The 15558-nt window shown below is 36.9% G+C and overlaps 1 protein-coding gene across 3 annotated transcripts in view; it reads left to right on the top strand.

The window, feature by feature from the left end:
• Positions 1-14699, top strand: part of LOC149812755 (sister chromatid cohesion protein PDS5 homolog A-like) — a 55863-nt gene extending 41164 nt beyond the window's left edge. For all 3 annotated transcript variants that reach the window (XM_089990954.1, XM_089990953.1, XM_089990955.1), the window contains 12 exons: positions 9533-9689; positions 9864-10001; positions 10346-10432; positions 10519-11199; positions 11896-11975; positions 13001-13052; positions 13138-13221; positions 13353-13390; positions 13476-13544; positions 13646-13788; positions 14140-14333; positions 14424-14699. In XM_089990954.1, the coding sequence (XP_089847080.1) occupies positions 9533-9689; positions 9864-10001; positions 10346-10432; positions 10519-11199; positions 11896-11975; positions 13001-13052; positions 13138-13221; positions 13353-13390; positions 13476-13544; positions 13646-13788; positions 14140-14333; positions 14424-14459 (1759 nt within the window). In that variant the 3' untranslated portion in view covers positions 14460-14699. The remainder of the gene's footprint in view (positions 1-9532; positions 9690-9863; positions 10002-10345; positions 10433-10518; positions 11200-11895; positions 11976-13000; positions 13053-13137; positions 13222-13352; positions 13391-13475; positions 13545-13645; positions 13789-14139; positions 14334-14423) is intronic.
• The last annotated feature ends 859 nt before the right edge of the window (positions 14700-15558 follow it).

The raw sequence follows: 15558 nt of genomic DNA, 5'->3' as shown, positions 1-15558 counted from the left end.
GGACACAAACTAAAATAGACTTGGGCTTTATATATGTCACATGGGTACAGGTACAGAGGGTACAACATGGCAATTTCAAAAAATATGGATATGTGGACATGACTACGATGTACATTATATATATTAAATCACATAAATACAAAATAAATTCGAAGAATCAAATTTCATTATTTCAACAAAGCAACAACATAAATTAATTTAACATTTAACAACCAACTAAACTAGTAACAATTTTTATTCAAAATTCAATAACAAGAACTGAGATGCAACAAGCTACAACTAACAAATTAACAATTTAAGAAATAAGTTATAACAAGCTAATTAATAATTTCAGATAATACCTTACAATAAGCACCTAACAAACAAAAATATAAAAAAATATCACAGTATCAACTAACAAGTTAAATAAATAACAAGCTTACCAAAAAGACAAAAGTCCAAAATTCCAAAAAGGTCATAACAAAAAAGCCATGGCTTATATGTTCCTTCATCACCCATATCAATGGATGATGAAAGGACAAGATCTTCTAATTCCATGTTCAGAGTTTCAAAGTCATGATCTCCTTTTAAGTCAAAATATTTAACATTAAACATCCAAAAACTTGGTGCTCTCTTGCCTATAAAGAAATTAAATCATTATATATTAGATATGCAATAAAAATTGATATACAAACTACAAAGAAGTAAACACAAAAATCAAATTATAAATTGAAAGTACTCAAAATTTATAATTTGGATACCCATATTCATCTTTGCTTCGTTAAAGCAATCAGAGGTTAGAATGCACAAACACCAAATCTTCTGCATGCTTGCTAGTAAGCTTATTTCTTTTAATTTTGTGAATTTGTGCATATGTACTCTAATTTCTTTCACAACAAGAAGATGTAGTAGGTTGCGCTAGTAGCTTAGAAGAAAGATATTGTTGTACAGGATAGTCATATCCATATGTGACCCACCATATAAGAAGATAATCATCATCTTTATCTATTAACCCCTCTAAACCATCAAATAGTCTATAGAAAACTTTGAAAACTTACTATGCACTTTCATATTTTGTTATGCATTCCAAAAAATCCTATTAAAACAAAAAACCCTATTTCTTGTTAGCTTTGAATCCTTATGAGGTGGCATTCGACCAACATCTTCACTTAACCACTTTTTCCCATAGTACTTTGGATTCAATGAATGAGTCATGCACTGAAGAGGGGTGTTTATCTTGTCCCTTCAATATTGGCTCCTTTATTAAAGCTGCAATGAAATTTATCAAAGGGGCTTGTATATCAGTTCACTCATCAAACATTTTGAAAATATCACTTTCAGCCCAAAAAAGCTTTTTATACTCCAATAATTTATCAACATTCGTTCTCTCCTCTCCAAAAATGATTGTTCGTAACTTCTCAAAATTAGGAAGCACATGTTGAGAGTAAGAGGTTTTTAGAGGTTATTTGAAATTTTAAGTTAATAAGGGACGTATATGTAATTTCTCCTTTTTAGCATCTCTCTATTTAACATAGAGAGTAGCCCTAATATGATTCACGAGTTCTTTTTTCTAAACAGCCGTCTCTCTCTCTCTCTCTCTCTCTCTCTCTCTCTCTCTCTCTCTCCCTACCTAGGGTTCGGTGCTTCTCAAATATTCTTGAACATGGTATCAGAGCACTGATCTCAGGAGCGTGATCAATCTGCAATCGAGACCAGGTGTGTATTATAATTTTTTTTTGTAAGATCTGTCATCAGATCTAAGAGACATCGTGGGTGCGTGCCTTCAAGTCTGGCAGCCTTAACCCTTGAGCCCTCGATTTCCATCATCGAGTTCCACTAATCTTCTTTGAAACAGTTGCCGTGATTTTTGGGTTTGGGAGCAGCGAAAATCTCTTTTCATATGCTGCTATTTGTGATCGAGCTCGAGATGTGCTGCTGTTGGTTTTTTTTTGTCCCCTGAAGTAATGAGATTCCTCTTTGTGGCTGTCGTGCTTTATTTTTCTGGGAGCATCAACTGTCGTGATTTACAACACCTGTCAATATGATTTCAGATGTTGTGATTTTTTTTTATGTTGTGAAAGAAGCATGTTCTGTTGTGTTCAAATCGTGGCAGCATGCGTGATTTCCTGCTGTGTTGAAAAAATGTCCCTGGTTATGTGAAAGTTTTCTGCTGTCGTGGTGTGTTGGAAAATATCCATGTTTATGTGCTGTGTTGAAAAAAAAATGTCCCTGGTTATGTGAAAGTGTTTCTGCTGTCGTGGGATTCTGTGTTGGGCAGCAGGCGTGATTTCCTGCTATGTTGAAAAAAAAAATGTCCCTGGTTATGTGAAAGTTTTCTGCTGTCGTGGGATTCTGTGTTGGGCAGCAGGCGTGATTCCCTGCTGTGTTGGAAAATATCCATGTTTATGGGCTGCTGTCCATTACTGTCTTTACATTTTGTGTTGGGTACAGCTGCTGGTTGACATATTGGCTGACGCGTGATTCAAAATTTTTTTGTTCAAGTGAGTGTATTTGTTTCTTTTGCAGTTGAAATAGTATAAAATCTTCAGTATGGCTAAAACTTCGAAGTGTGATTCCAAAATTGAACATATTGGGGAGTATGAGGCTTTTGCCAATCCCTTCTCGTACGGTTCTTCTGTAAGGTTGAATGAAACTAACTATGCCAGGTGGTCCAGAACTTTTATGATGTCGATATATGGACATCGTAGAAAACATATTTTGTTGGAAGACGAACCCACTGAAAAAGTGGAAAAATATGTTACTTGGGATGAAGATAATGACATAGTTATGTCATGGATCATGAACAGTGTCGAACCTCATATTGCATATGGTTTAATTTACTATAATACAGCCAAACAGATGTGAGACAATCTTCGAGATACGTACTCACAAGAGACTAATGTGAGTCGTGTCCTGCAAGTTGAACATGAGATATATAATTTACAGCAGGGAGATCAGACCTTGGCCCAGTATTATGCCTCTGTCAAGGCTGCGTTTGAAAGACTCAATGCTCACAGGCCTCTTTGTTGCTCGAAGCAAAAGGATCATCAAGAACAAACTATGGTTGCTCGGTTTCTTACAGGTCTATCCTCAGAATTCTCTGTTGCAAAAGTTCAAATGTTGACTGGATCAGATGTACCTACTCTTGCTGATGCATATAATCGTCTGAGTAGACTTGCGATCTCTCTTCCACAATCTCAACCTGTGACTCAGTCATCTGCTCTAGTTGTCTCCTCTGGTTATGGGCGTGGAAATCTTCAGAATTTTAGAGGACGAGGTCGTGGACGAGGTATGGGAGGCAGAGGAAAGCTTCAATGTACATTCTGTGGAAAATCTGGACATCTAGAAGATCGTTGCTGGGATAAGCATGGTCGGCCAACCAGTTTTTTATCAAAGTCATATGCTCCTAAAGCAAATGTAACTACACTTGAGGCAACAAATGTACATGATAATGTCTCTGCAAGTGACAGTATCACTCTCAGTCGAGCTGAATATGATGAGCTGATAGCTCTTCGCCCCTTGAGCTCCGCCCCTCCTGCAACCGGTGTTGCCTACTCAACAAGGAATCATCTTCCTCCAAATGACAATAAGTGGATTATTGACTCTAGTGCATCCAGACACTTGTGTGGAAATTCGCTTGTTTTTTTCAGATCTAAAGGATATTAATGTTCAGCGATGAGTCTCATTAGCCGATGGAGTTCCTCACCGGTTGTTGGTCAGGGAAACATTTCTATATCCTCCTTACAGTTGAAAAATGTTCTTCATGCTCCCAACTTTCCTCAAAGTTTACTCTCTGTTAGCTGTCTTACAAAAGAATTAAACTGTAGAGTGATATTTGATCCGATGGGTTGTCATTTTCAGGATTTGCTGACGGGGAAGAAGATTGGTGGAGGCTATGAAGAAAATGGAGTCTACTACCTACATCATTCACTGGGGACTGTTCATGCGGCAGTAGAACACTCATCCAGTCCTGTTCAGTGACATCAACGTCTTGGTCATCCTTCATTGTCAAAGCTTCGTTCTGTCTTTCCTCAAATTCCTTCCACTATATCATTTCAGTGTGAAGCATGTCAGTTGGGCAAGCATCATCGAAGTTCGTTTCCTTCAAGTCAGAGTCAGTCTAGTCATAAAGTCTTTGAACTTCTTCATGCAGATGTATGGGGTCCTAGTAAGATTCCTACTAGGACTCAATGTCGATATTATCTTGTTATTGTTGATGAATTCTCTAAGTTGTTATGGGTGTTTTTAATAAAGGAACGATCTGAAGTTCCAAGTATTATCAAATCCTTAATTCTTGAAATAAAAACTCAGTTTGAATCAATTGTCAAGATTGTTCGCACTGATAATGCTCTTGAGTTTAAATCAAAACTTTTGTTATAATTTTACCAAGATCATGGCATTCAACCCCAAACGTCCTGTGCCTATTCATCGCAACAAAATGGGGTGGCTGAGCGAAAACATCGACACTTGCTTTATGTTGCCAGGATCATTATGATTCAATCTAATGTTCATGCGTTATATTGGGGTGATGCGATTACCACTGCTTGTTATCTGATCAACCGCATGCCTTCATCTTCTGTGGGTGATCAAATTCCATTAGATATCCTAAAACCTAATGCCCCACTCTTCTCTTTCTCACCAAAAATATTTGGATGTGTTTGTTTTGTACACAAACTTGGTCCTGATCGTGATAAATTATCTGCTCAAGCTACAAAATGCATATTTATAGGTTATCCAAAAAAATCAAAAGGGATATCAATGTTATGATCCTATTTCTCGCCGAGAGTATGTCAGTGCGGATGTATCTTTCTTGGAATCCACTCCATATTTCTCTAGTTTCGGTTCCCCGTTGCAGGTTGGTCCAACTGACCCTTTTCCCTTACCTATACCTCATTTTCCTTTGGAATCTGTGCCCTTGGTACCTAACCAAACTTTATCCTCTTCACGATTTAATAATCCTCCATTGGTATATGTACGTAGAGCTCCATCTCTGCCCGTGCCTCCACCTTCCTCTTCTCCTGAGGTAAGTACTACTGACAACAGTGATCTTCATGATGATGATAACAGGCCAATTGCTCTACGCAAGGGGACACGGCAATGTACCTTATATCCCATATCTCATTTTGTCTTCGATGTCAGAATTGGAAATCAGATGAAAAGTTTTATTTCAGCCCTATCTGCTGAAACGATTCCTCTGAACTATCACCAGGCAGAGCTAGATAACCATTGGAAGCAGGCTATGCAAGAAGAAATTGATGCTTTAGTGTCTCAACATACATGGGATTTAGTTGATCCCCATTGTTGTTCTTCAAATGGGTATATACAATAAAGTACAAATCAGATGGATCTATTGAAAGGTACAAGGCCAGATTAGTAGCAAAATGATATACTCAGACATATGGTATTGATTTCTTTGAAACTTTTTCTCCTGTTGCACGAATGGGCACCATTCGTCTTGTTCTCTTTGTAGTTGTTCATCATGGTTGGAGCTTATGTCAATTAGATGTGAAGAATGTGTTTCTATATGGGGATCTATCTGAGACTGTTTTCATGCAACAACCTCCAGGTTTCGAGGTTGAGGGGGAGTGTCAGAAGGTGTGTAGATTGAAAAAGACAATTTATGGCTTGAAACAAAGCCCTCGTGCATGGTTTCAAAAGTTGTTTGAAGTGATGTCACGCTTTGGCTTCAACAGGTCAGCAGCAGATCATACACTATTTATCAAGAAAACTAACTCAGGCATAGTTGTTATGGTGGTATATGTGGATGACATCATTCTTACAGGAGACGATGTGGAAAATATTGAAGCCACTAAGGCTCATCTTCAAAAGCACTTTGTTATAAAAGACATTGGTTCACTCAGATACTTTCTGGGTATAGAAGTTGCCAGGAACCGTGAAGGGATGGTTTTGTCTCAACGGAAGTATGTTCTTGACTTATTAAAGGAAACAGGAATGTTGGGAGTTAAACCAGCAAATATTCCCATGGATCATAAAGTTCAGTTGTTTGAAGAAGGGTCAAAACCGGTTGATAGCAAAAGCTATCGCTCACTAGTAGGGAAGTTACTGTATATAATTGTTACAAGGCCAGCTATTGCTTTAGCAGTAAGCAAAGTTTGCCAGTTTATGGATAAACCAACTGAGGTACACTGGAATGCAGCTATAATGATTCTCAGGTATTTAAAATCTTCTCCTGGAAAATGGTTATTGTTCAGGAAAGGTGGTAATCTGGAGATAGTGGCCTATTCTGATGCTGACTATGCAGGATCTATAGTGGATAGAAAATCTACCACAGGATTCTGTGTGTTTCTGGGAGACAACCATGATTTCATGGAGAAGTAAGAAGCAAATTGTGGTTTCTAGATCGAGTGCAGAATCAGAATATAGGGCTATGACCCAAACAACTGCTGAATTGATGTGGGTTCGTACTGTTTTTCATGACCTTCAGGTGAAGGTTTCCTCTCCTATGACCATGATGTGCGATAACCTATGTCACATGGGTGCGGGCGCGGGTGCGGGTGCGGGGATTCGGCACTTCCAAAAAACCTGAGTGCGGGGGTGCGGCAGTGGCAAAAATGTAAAAATATATATATATATATATATATATATATATATATATATATATATATATATATATATAAAAGGGAGAGAGAAAATCCTTTACGAAAAAAGGATTTGAAAAGCAGCTGTCAGCAGCTGACAACTCCTGTCAGCAGAGAAAACCCTTTACGAAAAAAAGGAGCTGACAACAGCAAAAAGGAGCTGTCAGCAGAAAAAAAATTTAAAAAAAAATTCGCAGCTCAGCTGACAGCTCCTGTCAGCAGAGAAAACCCTTTACGAAAAAAGGAGCTGACAGCAGCAAAAAGGAGCTGTCAGCAGAATTTTTTTTAAAAAAAATTTCGCAGTCCATTTCATAGGGCAATTTTTTTTTAAAAAAAAATTTCAAAAAAGAAAATGGATCTAAATGATCCTGGGTGCGGTCAACGCACCCAAAATCGGGTTGACTGCACCCGGTGCCGCACCCGCTCCCGCGTCGAGTCGCGTCGACGCGGGTGCGGCACCCTGCTAGCCGAATCTCTGTGACATAGGTGATAACAAGTCTGCCACATATATAGCAAACAATCCTGTCTTTCATGAGAGAACAAAGCACGTTGAGGTTGATTGTCACTATGTAAGAGATATGGTTCAAGCTGGTTATATCTCTACCAAATATCTAAAGTCGGATGTCCAAGTTGCTGATATGTTTACAAAGCCTCTTGCTAGACCAAATTTCTGAAAATGTTGTGACAAGCTGAGCATGATTGATATCTATGCTCCAGCTTGAGGGGGAGTGTTGAGAGTAAGAGGTTTTTAGAGGTTATTTGAAATTTTAAGTTAATAAGGGACGTATATGTAATTTCTCCTTTTTAGCATCTCTCTATTTAACATAGAGAGTAACCCTAATATGATTCACGAGTTCTTTTTTCTAAACAGCCGTCTCTCTCTCTCTCTCTCTCTCTCTCTCTCTCTCTCTCTCTCTCTCTCTCTCTCTCTCTCTCTCTCTCTCCCTACCTAGGGTTCGGTGCTTCTCAAATATTCTTGAACAATACCCACTCAAGTTAGAATTTGCTAATGATGTAATTAGATTCTTCCAATAAAGATATCTAGCTACGTTTGAATGATATGAAACTTGAAAAAAAAAGAATCTGCTGACTTTCCTATCCATCTATTCCCTTTCATGTGCATTAAACGAGCCTTCAATTGATTTTTGGCTAACATCCAATTTTGTTCTCTTCATAATGATATTAGTGGCATCACCACTCTTATGGCTAGATGGTTGTATGTTATAGACTTTCTTTTATTGACTTTTTCTTGTTTCTTCCTCAACTGTTTAAGTGTGACTGTGACATCATCAATATGAGAGCAAAAACTAATACCTTGTTTTTTAATCTTCAATAGATGTGCTTTTACTCTTGTGTATAATCCATTAAACACATCACAAAGATTATACTTAAATAACACATTTTCCCCTCCTCAAGGATGTTTTCCCAACTTTCTTATACTGGCCCACAATGGTTGATCATCAGGTACCACACTAGAAGCACAGGTTGACCTTGTTGTCTCACTGCTACTAGCACTTGTAACCAGCCATCCTATCACACAATCAAACAATTCAAAGCAAAATTACCACATAAGAATAAAAATTAAATAATATATAAACTAAAAATATAAACAGAATATATCTAAATTATAAACTGAAAATATATACTGAATACAAACTGAATATAAATTTAATATAATCTAAATTCTAAACTGGATTATATAAACTGAAAATATAAATTGAATATATATCAAAATATATATTGAAAAGAAATTGAATACAATCTAAAACCCCAAACCGCAAAAATACCACAGAAGAATAAAACTGAAAAATATATAAACTGAAAATATAAACAAAAAATATCTAAATTATAAACTGAAAATATATACTGAATACAAACTGAATATAAATTTATTATAATCTAAATTATAAACTGAAAATTATAAATTGGATTATATAAACTGAAAATATGAATTGAATATATATCAAAATATATACTGAATAGAAATTGAATACAATCTAAAACCCCAAACCGCAAAAATACCACATAAGAATAAAAACTGAATAATATATAAACTGAAAATATATACTGAATATAAATTTAATATAAACTAAATTATAAACTAAATTATAAACTGGATTATATAAACTGAAAATATAAATTGAATATATATCAAAATATATACTGAATAGAAACTGTACAATCTAAAACCCCAAACCCTCATGAAAACACCTTAAAATGAAAAAACAGAGAAAGATGGTCCTACCTCTTCACCGCCCACCGAAATGTCGCCAGAGGTGAGCTCCTTCAAGTAACCTCACAGTCTCTGAGAGAGACAGAGAGAAGAGGGAAACGAGATAGAGAAAGAAAGGGGGGGGGGGGGATAAGAGAGAGAGGGGAGAAATGAGATGGGGAAGACGAGAGAAAGGGAGAAACCAAAATCGAGAGAGAGGGAAATAGAGACAGGGGGGGAGGAACGAGAGCGAGAGAGAGGGGGAAGTCGAGACTAGACTAGAGAGGGGGAAGTCGAATCGAGACCATAGAGAGAGAAGAGGGAAGTCCATACGAGAGGGGAATGGGAAACGAGATCAGAGAGAGAGACCAAAATGGCCCGCTAACAAAAAGTTGGTTTGGGTTGGACCCGACCCGGACCAGTGCAAGACCCGACCCAGGGCGTACCCACACTGAGTCTGGTGCCCGTACCCGTGTCGTGAAGTGTCGACACGGGTACGGCACCCATACTGGTGTCTATATATATTGAACAGAAAAATTATCATTATATTTTTAAAATATCACCAAAATAAAATATTTTGAATATAATGCATAATATTACTAGTTTTTATTTTTTCTTATTGTGTATATTTAAGTACGATTTTATTATTCTTTATCTTTTTATATTTTTGTAAGAAAGAAATTTACTTAAATCAATCTGTTTTTATTGTCATCTTCATTTACTAAATCACATTATTCTCTAGGAAGTTACACACATTTCTTTCTGTGCTGGTACATCAAGATGAGGAAGGGAAATTTGAGACTGTTCGCGCAGAGGTACATGATAGAGTCCGTGCCATTGTCTCAGTCTTCCAAAGTGTCAACCATTCTGAAGATGTAGTAGATTCAACTAAGTCAAAGGTGGGTTATCATTTCATGAGGAGCCTTATCCTTAGCTTTAGCAGAGAAAGTGAAAACAGATGCCTTTCCAAATATATGAAATTTATGTCTTTGTTCTGTCCTTCATGTCACAATGCAATTTTCTTTCAAGATCTCTAATTTATTTTTTTGATGGTTCCATATGAATATTTGCAGAATTCACACGTAGTATGTGATCTTGGGTTTATGATTATCAAACATTTATGCAATAACCAGCCAGATGTGGAGTTCATTCAATCGATCCCGCTACCATCAGTACTTTATAGCCCAGTTGAAAAGAGTGACAATAATGTGGTAAGCTCCACTTTATATCACATTGTTCAAACTCTCAGAGGATGTGATAAACCAGTTGGAAGTAGCTAATATTTCTTCATCTTTATGCATAATCGTCAGATCCTACTGGCCTCCAGTGTGTTATTTTTAATATCTTCCCTGCAATTGTGTTCCATACCTTCTGAAAACCCTTAAGGCTACCTATTAATGTTTCCTCTATGCTATGAACTTTTATGTGAGGGATGAAAAATGAATATGCAATACTTTCACTTTAGCAGTTTTTCTTTTTTTCTATTTTTTATGGTGTCTTCATTTGAGACCTTGAGTTGTCTTCTATTGGCTTACTTCTATTTCTTTATGATTAGGTCAACAGAGAGTGTTCAATTTCATGGTTGTCTAGGGATGATCTGTTTGTCCATTTTCAATCATTGAACTTGCAAAATGGGGCAGGAGTAAGTTCTCAAATCCTTTGCTGTGCTCTCTCTCTCTCTCTCATATGTTGCACTTGCTTAGCATTGTCTTGCGTAATAACTTTCAGGTTGAGCCTGTATTTGTCAATGATGAGAAGAATCTTGATTCTAGTGACAAGGATGGAACGGAGTTGCCCCTTATGAAGATGATGGAAATGCTAAAGTCAAAAAAATCCAAGAAAAATAAGGTAGTCATGACCACTACATCAGATAAAATAAAGAAGCAAGAAGATGACCTAGATATCCTGAGTATGGTAAAAGAAATTCATTCAGAAAATATTGCCAGGGATGGCAGCTTGGAAGTTCGGGGACTTGCGACTGGTACCACATATTTGGAGGGGGAAGAAATGATTGATAATAGCAAAAATAGGGGTGTGCCTCTGTCTCAATGGAAGAAAACGACAAAAACATGCAAGGGAACATATGGGCGTGGTTCAAATTGTAAAAGAAAAGCTTCTGATCACGATGTATCAACATTATCTGACCCTTTAAAGCCTAAAAAACAGAAAGAAAAAGATCTAGGTGTAGGATTTCACAATACCACTGTTTTAACATCAGAATCAGTTGGTATCGATCAAGACTCTAATAATTTAGAAGGTGAACTATCTATCCATAAGATGGGAGTTGAACCAACTAATAGCACAAACTTGCTGGAACCAACCTTGCACACAAAGAAGAAAGTTCCGTCAAGTAGTAAAAGAAAAGATGAATCATATGTTGATGGGGAGGCCAACCACGATAAAGATGAGGTAAGCTTTCTGCAACAGGAAGTTCATATGCAAGTTGTGATATATTGTCCGAAGCCTTATTGTGTGGTTTTGCAGTTTTAAGCCAAATTGACTCTGTATCCGGCCTTTGCAGAATTCATCCTTATTTGATGAGTTCTCCAGTGCTATAGGACCTGTAAACCTTCCATTCAAAATATTCTTAAGCTTATAAACCATGAATTCAATATGAAAATGGGTCATCAATCTGAGATTTGTTTGAGTGGGTTTGCTATTTTACTGCTCTTTGGAATAGATTTTAACAATACTATGTCATTTTCACAACTAAAGTTATTCTTTAAAACTGATAAACAAAACAAGCCACCAAAAAGTATCATAACGTTATGTTTTCTGTTCTCTTTCTCTCTCTCAAAGCATGGGTGCTCAACAGGTGTGTACTAACTTTCAATTTCAGCTTTCATGAGATTATTATGTTGCTTGATTCAACAATGCAGGAATACACTTATTTTTTTTATCAGTGTTAGGCATTGTCAATCATTCCCCATTTTTCCTACTACTTGATTTGATAACTGACCATGCCGGAACTGGTTTTCTATTCAAGGTTCTTTTTCAAATGCTGACTTCGAGTTAGTTTATCAACCCATGAATATTTTATTTGTTTCCATTTCCTACAAGTGAAATCATGTGCCACAAACCGATCCTTTGTTTACTTTTCTGCAGTGTTCTTTCAAGGAAGCTAGCAAAGACAATTTGGAGTTGATCGGGTGCAGAATAAAAGTTTGGTGGCCAATGGATAAATGGTAAGTTTTATTTCTTTTTGACAGATTTCTAACTATAGTGTCTGTTGTATTTTGGCTGCCATCTTGGGTATAATGCAAAATTTGTCTGGCTTGTTCATTTTAGCATCTGCTTCTGTACAACGTGAAAACTTCAATTATTAATCCTGGTCTGCATGAATCAGTCACCATGTATGGAATAACTGTGGATTTTAACTGTTGTATCTTAATGATCGAGAATAACATGATGAATTTCCATCAAACGGGGCTAAGTGTAATGTGTGTCACCATCACACACACACACAGAGTCTTCCTTCAGAGGTTGCCACTGCATTTCATACATGTCAAAGTTTCTTGCAGAAGAATTATTGTATATGTAATCAAATTTTCTGGGAAAAAGTTGTCCCAGAAAATAGGCTACATGACTGCATCTTCATTTACTTTTTCATGTTCTGATTGTCCACTCTTTGTTTTTTGCTTATAAAAAATCTGATTTTAAAGCTTCCATTTGCATGTGCAATACTTATTGGCAGTTGACTTTGCTAACTTGAGCAACGTGTACTTGTATCTGTAAGCCAACTTATGCAAGTTACATAAAATAAGAAACTTCTAAAAAGTTAGTAGATAAGAAAATAAAGCAGTTGGTGAAATTGTCTTAGGCTAATAAAATAGTTGATAAGATTTTTCTCCTCTGCACAGGCCGTGAGCAAACAATAGAACTCTAGAATAAGAGATAAGTCATAAGTGCGCATAATCGGACTTGGCATTGAACTACTTATGGCTGTTGAGCCCATTTGTTAGTATAATCAGGCCTGCAGGTCGACGTATGGTGGAGCATTCCATACATCGTGGGCCAAGTTTCATCCCCATTTAATTACTTTGGATGCCCAAAGGAAGCCAGATGATTGTTGCTAAAACCTTCTGATAGATAATACAGAGTTAACAAGTTGAATGTACTTTAAATTACTATCCTAGCTTTAAGAACTGCACTTTTCTATATCATAATGGCCCCCATTTATTCACAATGTATTTGTTTGCTTTTGTCTCAGGTTCTATGAAGGTGTTGTGCAATCTTTTGATGTTAAAAAGAGAAAATATCTGGTAATCTGAATGTCTGAATTTTCTTATGAACAAGTGAAAATCCTTAACCTTGGCTAATGTTTATGCATGCTATTTTGTTTCCAAGATACTGTACGATGATGGGGATGTTGAAACACTTAAGTTAGAAAAGGAAAGATGGGAAATAATTGATGATTTTCACATATCAAAGGTCTTATTCTCTTTAATCCAGATTTGGAGAACTGCGTTTTGATTTGCTTCCCAAGGAAACTATTTTTCTTGGGGTTCGGTTCTTCTCATAGTTCCTAATTGTGTCAGTATTTTCCTTTTTCTTTTTTCCAGCAACGACAGTTGCCAAGCCCATCCACCTCTAAGGAAAGGTAAGTTACTGTGTTAATTTAACTTATTTTATGGTTCTTGATTTTAGTTCATTATAGTTACGATGATCATTTATTGGTGTTTCAGGTCACCAGGAAACAAAACAGTTCCGAAAGACCACAGTATTTCTACAAGGAAAAAGCGCACTGTCAAAAAGTAGGCAATTCGTTTGTATTTCTTCTCTTTTTATGCAATTGCTGACCTCGTTATTTGTGCATTGCATTTTTTAACCAAAATGTTGGTCATTTTTCTAATAGAATCAGAAAGGGAAACAATTGTAATTCGGTGAAGCTTTCACATGGACCATACAAGGATAAGGGAACTCATGAAACTGAGAGTGGAGATGCATGCAGGGATTCTCAACAGCATGCTCAAGATGGTTCTCCTTCCGACAGTGATGGTGAGTGACTTCTAATACTTGGTATTCAGCTATTATTTTTGACGTTTATTCTTTCTGTTTTGTGCCTTTAAATCAACTCCAACTCCATCCTTTTCCACATGATAGGATCAGTTACAAAAGCTCTCTCTCTCTCTCTCTCTCTCTCTCTCTCTCTCTCTCTCTCACACACACACACACACACAGGTATACACGCTTTAATTAATTTGCCTGGTATTTTCACCAGTTAAGCAAAACAAGTGACTGTCGTCTCTCTCCCACTAAATGGAAGAATAATCATATAATAACTAGTTGTCAGATTAACTTATGCATTCTAGCAATACTGATGTCAGTTCCCAACTTACATATTGACAGATGGTGTAGAGGATAACCGACATGCTTCTTCTGAAGTACTGTCTGAAGCAGAGAACAGTTCCGACGATCCGATGGATACAAATAAGGAGAGCATTTTTGAGGAAGACATACCTGGTCCATCTAACTCCCAAAGTGTTGAAGATGCTGATGACAGGCAGAAGGGTTGCAGTGACGATTCTGACGATGAGCCTCTCGTAATGAAGCTTCTGGAACCCCACCATCAATCATTATTTATATAGTACATTTTTGCCTAAAATTAATATTGCTTGCGTTTCAAAATGCAGGGCGCTTGGAAATTACGGTCCAGTAAACCAATCTGAAGAGGGTACTGCAATTTTGACTGAACTTTAGCATCATTTAGGGTGAAATTTTCTTTGTTTGTTTCCTGAGCATTAATTTGTATCTGGTGCTCACGTGTAAGTTGCAATGTAAATTATAGTTAGTATCACCAATAGGTTTCCTCACATGATTAGCTCTTGTATCACACGTTTATTGCACTCTAGTATACATCTAGCCTCAGGGGGTAACAACATTAATGAACTTTTTGGTTGTTTTTATTATCTGATAATGGAGTAGCAGCAGCTTGTGGGTCTGTATATCTCTGCTAGGAGCTGCACAGGAAGTATTCACTTAGGAAGGGAAGCAGCAGCTAGAACATCAGTGGTTAAATTTTTTAATGCCTAATACTCATTTTGAGGATTGGTTTTTGTGGATGTGGATACCAGGGGAGACAAAGATAGAAGATGAGAGTTTTTCTCTATATCGTATTCCAACTGAGTTATATTACAGCACAATCCCATGTATCGTGGGAACCAAGGAGAAGAAAGAATAAATAAAAAGCAAACAACAAAGAAAATATTACAAGGGAAACTAACAGCTAACGTGATCCTTCTCATATGAGAGGATTGCAATCTCGTGAATAAGTCGTTATCCTTGTGAGAGATAAGATACCGATATCATCTTGACACTCAAACTAGAGCATGAAGATCTTGAATACCCAGTTTAGAAACTAGTTTTAAAAGTTCTTTTTCTAGAGCTTTTGTGAACAAGTCTGCCAATCTTGCCTTGTATTTTATTGTGTATTTACTTGCATCTTATGAGTTTATTCTCCTCTAGAGCACGGATTTCAGCAGCCATAGACTCTCGCCAACAGTTTTCTTTGATGGATTGACTAAATGATACAGGTTCAGACTCTGAGGAAATAGCTAACAAAAACCTTCAATGAAAAGGTGAGAATTTTTCAAAAGAGACAAAGTCCACTAAAGGGAATCGTGTACCTTTACCTTCACCTTGCTTTGATAATGAAGCCAGATGGGATGAGAATTGAGCAACAAAGCAGTAAAAATCCTTTATCATCACAGGTCTACGATCTCTTAGAGGATCGATGAGGGACAGACAATGTTGTACTCAGTTTGAGTC

The sequence above is a fragment of the Nuphar pumila genome, chromosome 16 (genome assembly GCF_984573655.1).
Source record: "Nuphar pumila chromosome 16, dmNupPumi1.hap1.1, whole genome shotgun sequence".
Taxonomy (NCBI): Eukaryota; Viridiplantae; Streptophyta; class Magnoliopsida; order Nymphaeales; family Nymphaeaceae; genus Nuphar; species Nuphar pumila.
This window is presented reverse-complemented; position numbering and strand designations above follow the sequence as displayed.